Below are 6,000 nucleotides of genomic sequence, written 5' to 3'. Positions count from 1 at the left end.
CAACGAATTAAAATTTGCTCAGATTAATCATTATTCGGTTCTGAAAATATTAAAAAACTGTATCACCTATCAGAACACATAAATGTACAAAATTTCAAAAATTTTTATGAATGTTGTCAGTTTAAACTAAGGAGCAGTGCAATTATTAGAAAATTTTTCAGACTTCTTAAATTCTGGTCTTGGAAAAACTTTGCATTGATAATTTTTACGAAAAGAGTTTTTCCAATTCCACTTCGCCAAAACACTGATAAAAAAATTGTCAATTTTTTTTTATTTCCAGTATTCCAAGATTATAAAATGTATTCTATGTTGAGAAATGTAACATTTATGCGTTTAGAAAATTTTTAAATACTCTGGCATGATAAATAATCACTAAATCCTAATTTTATATTTTTTGTTTAGATTTTCACATTATTCCTCTTTGTTTTGTAGTTACCGCTTTTATTTTTATTTGCTGCTTTTAATAGTTTGAACCATTTTAAACAGAAAAAAGAAATCGTGAAATGCATGTCCACAAAAATAATAAACGAGTCTGTCGATTTATTTGTTCAAAATAAAGTGGTTGATATATTTTGAAAAATTTTGATTCAGTTTTTAGAACAGTAAATTTTCTAAAAATTAATAACAGATATTGAAATTTAGTCATTTGTAAAGAAACGAAGCTGTTCCTTTAATACAACAGTAACAATAATAAAAGAAGACCAGCACAAAATTGTTTGCTCTCAAACATTTAGAAACGTTTTCCAAACATCCCGCATTCCTGTTTCGCGCGAATGGAAAGGAAAACGTTTGCTCACCATCGAAACAACTCAACCCTGCCTTAGTTAAAAAGCCGTCCGATCGATCGACGCATGCGCCCTGCAGCCACACGTGGACGCGCGAGAGCCACGGAATGAGAAATGGAAAAGACGCCGACATGGGATGTAACGTTAGCAAAGATGTAAAAGTTGAAGATCAAGGAACTGCCGAAAATAAAAATAACGGTAAGCCGATTACCATTTTTCTTAAATCTACGAGTGCATATCTTGATGTTTTTTCTCTCAAAAGATTGGATTTAATTGCCTTTAGCCGGGATAATAACTTTTTGGAACGTTTTTCCGAACCGCGCGAAACCGGGAAAACCGAAGATGAGAAAGAAGTAGTGTTCGTATCCGGATGGCATTTGGATTTTACCTGATGAATGCTGTGAGACGTTCGCTTGTTTCTTGGTGAAAATTTCTCGAGAAGAATTTGGGATTAAAGTTTTTGATGCTTAAAGGATTATTTATTCTTTTTTGATTTCAGTTTTAGCAGGATATGAAAAGAGCAGACGTTTATTTAAGTTGATTTTCATTGAAATGGCAGAATTAAATCAAACGGCGCTGGCGAAATAATTAGTTTGAAAATTCTATTTTTTCTATTTTCTTCTGTTTAAAATTTATTATTGAAATTAGAATTGAATACTAGTTCTGTCTTGAAAATTCAGTGAATTTTATATTGGAATTTTTTTATTTATTTAGAGAATTATGTTTTCATTTTTATTTGAATTTATTTTATAATTCAATTTCAATTATTAAAGTGGCAGCAATTTATATAATTTTCAAGCAAATAATCTCATTTAACAATGATGTGAAATGTAATGCAATATTTTTTATAATAATCTGTTTGAAATCTTAGTTTTTTTAAAAAAAATTATTTTAATGTTTTGTTTCCTTTTGCTCAAATCCTTTGGGAAGAATTTCGCACGAAAGATTTTGATGGATAAAATTTTTTTTTCTGCTATAGTTTTAACACACAACAACAAAAACAGATGATTAGTCTTAATCAGATGAAAAGTGAATGAAACGGAGCTGAAAAAAAATGAAATATAACAGTTCTTTTCTTTTAACTTTTTACTTAAAATTGCAGATTCGGAATGTTAAACGAGCATTGAAATTCTTTTCCATTTAAGTTGAAATCGATGCTTGATTTTAAACATACATATGAATGAAATTTTGTAAATGTAAAAGCATAATCAAAATAATAGGACAAAAATATACATGAAAAATTATAGTACTTTTTCTTATTTCTTAACTGTTTCAAATACTGTTTTAATGTCCATTTATTATCTTTTGTTAATTTTAAAAAAAAGAAGCATAAAAACAAATCCAAAAGAAGCTTGGGGGAAAAATCTCATGTTTATAAATAATTTTTTAAAATTTATTCTAAGAAAATTTCTTTTAATTTATTTGCACCTTTATTTTACAACAAATAGCCTTTAAAATAAATGAAATAAGAAACGATGCATAGGATATATTTTTTTCAGATTTACAAAATATTATTTGTTTTGGATAATACTTCTCAAGGAGATCTTATTTAAATTATTCATTGTTGTAACATAAAAATATCTGAACAATTTTTGCTTTAAATTAAAATTTAAACTGTTAAATTAAATTCTATAAAACATAGTAGTATTAAAAATAATACTAGCGTTCTTTAAAGGCAAGTAATTTTGAATAATAGTACTTAAAATATATCTGAATTATTTGTACGCCTTTTAATTAATCAGTTAAAGCAAAAATTGTTTCATGCTTTTTCGTTTTATTCTATCTTCAACTAGTTTAAAAAACTATTGTCATTTTTGTGCATTTATTATAATAATTTCATTGTAAGTACAATTAATTGAGAAAAATGCGAGAACAAATTAGAAACATTTTAAAATTAATATCGTTTAATCCTATCAATGCAAGAAATTGATTATAAAATAATTTTCAAATAATTGCTTGATTCAATTCATCAAGACTGCAGTTTAGCTTACAAATAAAGCATAAAACATGCATATGTATTTATAAATTTTATATTCAATTCAGAATTTAAATAGATAAAGTTAAGCTTGTTTAATTATTTCCGGTTAAATAATATGAAATGCTGTCTTTATGTGTTTGTAAGTAATCGATATAAACGAAGACAAAGAGTATTAAACGCTAACAATTGATGTTTTGGTAAACCAAATCTTATTTTGAAAATTTAATTTAATTTTTCTGTAATCACATGACATATATAAATACACATTGTATATTCATGATGTGGATGTAATTTTCCATATATTTTCAAAATGTCTCATCATTAATTGTGGAAAAATTATTTTGTGAAGTTTTTATTTTATTTACTCTTATGAATTAAATATACGAAGATTTGATGTGTTATTATAAACATCAAAAAATATAATCTCAATATTTTGATGAATCTCCATACCAGTTCCTATCCCCCTTTGAGTCCTGAAATAAATTCTTCAAACCTCTCTAAAAGTCCAAACTCGAAGAGTCCGAAAAATCCTTTATGGATTTATATCCTTCTGTTTGTGAATATGCTAGCTTTAAAAAAGATTAAATTTGGTACGTTGTGTTTATACATTAAGAGAATGTTTATGTTATTGTTACATTGTAAATTTCCATCAAATTGTTTACATGTCAAATCTTGATACTTTTAAGATATCTTTATAACTGAAGCTCATTTTGATATAGATTTATTGTAGATAAAAAAAAATATTATTTTGATGGACTTTGTCTAAGATTTAATGCACAACCATAATTTTGATGTAAATATAGTAAGATTAATTTTATCTTCAATTAATTATGATGCTTCTTTGCACTAGGACAGACAAACGAACAAATTTGACCCCGCGGGTGGTTACATTTTTCGTGAGAGTTGCGTGGTTACCCTGTATATCCTTCGTACACGAGATGATAAAACTTTTATAATTTATATATATATATTTAGACCTTAAAGAGAAATATTTTATCATTTATGATAAAGTTAGTTACTTGTAATATACTATAATACTTCCATATTTTTGATGTTTTCAAATTTTGTATGCCTTCCTGCACAACTATAACTCTGAAATAACATTAGTCGCATAAAGAATTCTTTTCTTAACAACAATTCGTTTCAAAACACTTCATAATTTAAAAACAAAAAGCAGAATCTGTCAATACTGAATAATTAGTTTTATATTTCGAAACCTTTGTTATAGCAAAAGACCAATAAAGAACGTTGTTTGCTATTGAGACTAAGAAAGGTTCATGTTAGATTTTATTGTGTAAATCGGATTAAACTATATTGGTTTTTAACGCACACTTATTTTAAAAATAATCGACAGGTTTCATGTTATAAAAGAGGATATTTTGTAATCGATTTTTCACTCAATTTCTGTTGTGCTAGAATAGTGATCTTTAAACTTATTTCCGCTAAACCCTGTACTTCCATGATTGGGGGGGGGGGAAGGAATAATATAAACACCAGACACGCTGATTCCAGTAAAAAAAGATATTTTTATGAAATACCCAAATGAAATAACATTAAACAAATTTTAAATTCCGCTGTACCTCTGTATTATCATCAGCAACTACATAATGCAAATACTACACGTACTTTTGGGGAAGGGTATATGTTCCTCTAGAAGATCATATAGATTCAAGAATGCCATTTGCTTAAAAAGTTGAAGACCACTGTGCTAGACTTTTCAAATTTTATACATGTGCGTGTTCTAGACGGCAATGCACTATTTTCATTTATATTTTCAGAAATTGATTATGAATTAACATATTAATTTAATAGAGTTTTGATTCAATGCTTGTAGCGCCACCTGTAGTAAATCTGAGAAAAATAATTTATTTGAATATCTTATCATATTTAAAATAAAAAAAAACATAAGTTAGCATAATAAAGAAAAAGTTCTTTAAGTTTTTAGTGCACTAATAAAAATATGAATTAAAATATCCATTCCTTACAACATTAATTAAGTTATTAAAATTTCTTTAGAAATAAAATGCTTTAAATAGGCAATATTTTAAAAAATTAGGATCAAGTTACTGTATTTATTACTCATCGAGCTGTGAAAAATTTTTCATATCATAATTTATAAATTTATATAAAATTTATGAAAAAATGTTAGATGCGGGAATTTGAAATGCATAATAATTCCAGCTGGTTTTAAAAATAAATGTCTGACTTGTTCATTTTATAAAATGATTCATCAAAATATGTTACTTATTATAAAATGCATTTTAACAATCTTATTTAAAATTCTCAGTATATTTATATGATATAATTTTTTTTTCGGAATTTGGACAGTATTTGTGCAGCTTATGCAGTACTTGTGCATTTTCTCGGTTTTATTGTTCTTAACAATGTTGAAGCGTCGTACAATTTTGAGATCCAATATATGAAGTATTTTCAAAACATGAAAGCGCATTTATAAATGTGATCAATCTATTTTCTGCATCTGTCTTATTTTTAGAGTTGGATGAATGGTAATCTTTTGGTCTTATTATGCATTAAAATTTCCACAGTTAAAACGGAAAGAACCGTTTCGCTTCTATTTTGAATCTCAAATTCTCTGCTTTCATCAAAAGAAACTGCTGCCAATTTAACAAAAAAAAAAAAATGGCATTTAACAATAAATATCATGAACTGAAACTCAAATCGTTTTCAATTATTTAATCGCGTGATTTTCTTTCATTGTTGTAAATTAAATGGAAGAAGGATTCAGTTTAATATTTGCATAGTTTAAATTAAAAATAAGAAAGTGAAGTTGAAATAAAGTGGAAAATAAAAGAATTATTATCCTGAAAGTTGCACTTTTACTAGTAGTGAAATGTCATGGGACTTAACTATATTGCGATGGTTCATATACATAATAAATAAAACAGATATAATGTTATTAAAATAATACGTATTTGATGTCTGTTATAATATGATGCCTAAAAGTGTATTCTTTGGGGAGCATTAAATTATGGAAAAGAATTAATTAAGCAAAGTTTTTTTTGTTGACTTGCATTTATAAGCACGAAAATAAATTTTGAAGATGCATTAGTTAATTTCTTGAATGTGGACGATTTAATATTAAATTAATTTTTAGAAAATCAATGCATTATGATGAAATATTTCCAAAATTATTTCAGTGATCAAAGCAAAAAAGAATTAGATTTTTTAATCCTACATCACATAATATTTTATTTCTGTAGATAGGATTACATAAGA

The 6,000-nt window shown here is 26.3% G+C and overlaps 1 protein-coding gene across 1 annotated transcript in view; it reads left to right on the top strand.

Annotated features, from left to right (window-relative positions):
* The first annotated feature begins 882 nt into the window (after positions 1 to 882).
* Positions 883 to 6,000, top strand: part of LOC129989375 (neuromodulin-like) — a 244,008-nt gene continuing 238,890 nt past the window's right edge. The window contains exon 1 of the mRNA XM_056097878.1: positions 883 to 983. Coding sequence (XP_055953853.1) covers positions 893 to 983 — 91 coding nt within the window. The 5' untranslated portion in view covers positions 883 to 892. The remainder of the gene's footprint in view (positions 984 to 6,000) is intronic.

The sequence above is a fragment of the Argiope bruennichi genome, chromosome 10, assembly GCF_947563725.1.
Source record: "Argiope bruennichi chromosome 10, qqArgBrue1.1, whole genome shotgun sequence".
Classification (NCBI taxonomy): domain Eukaryota; kingdom Metazoa; phylum Arthropoda; class Arachnida; order Araneae; family Araneidae; genus Argiope; species Argiope bruennichi.
Note: the sequence above shows the minus strand (reverse complement) of the source record. Positions and strands in the feature narration are given on the sequence as shown.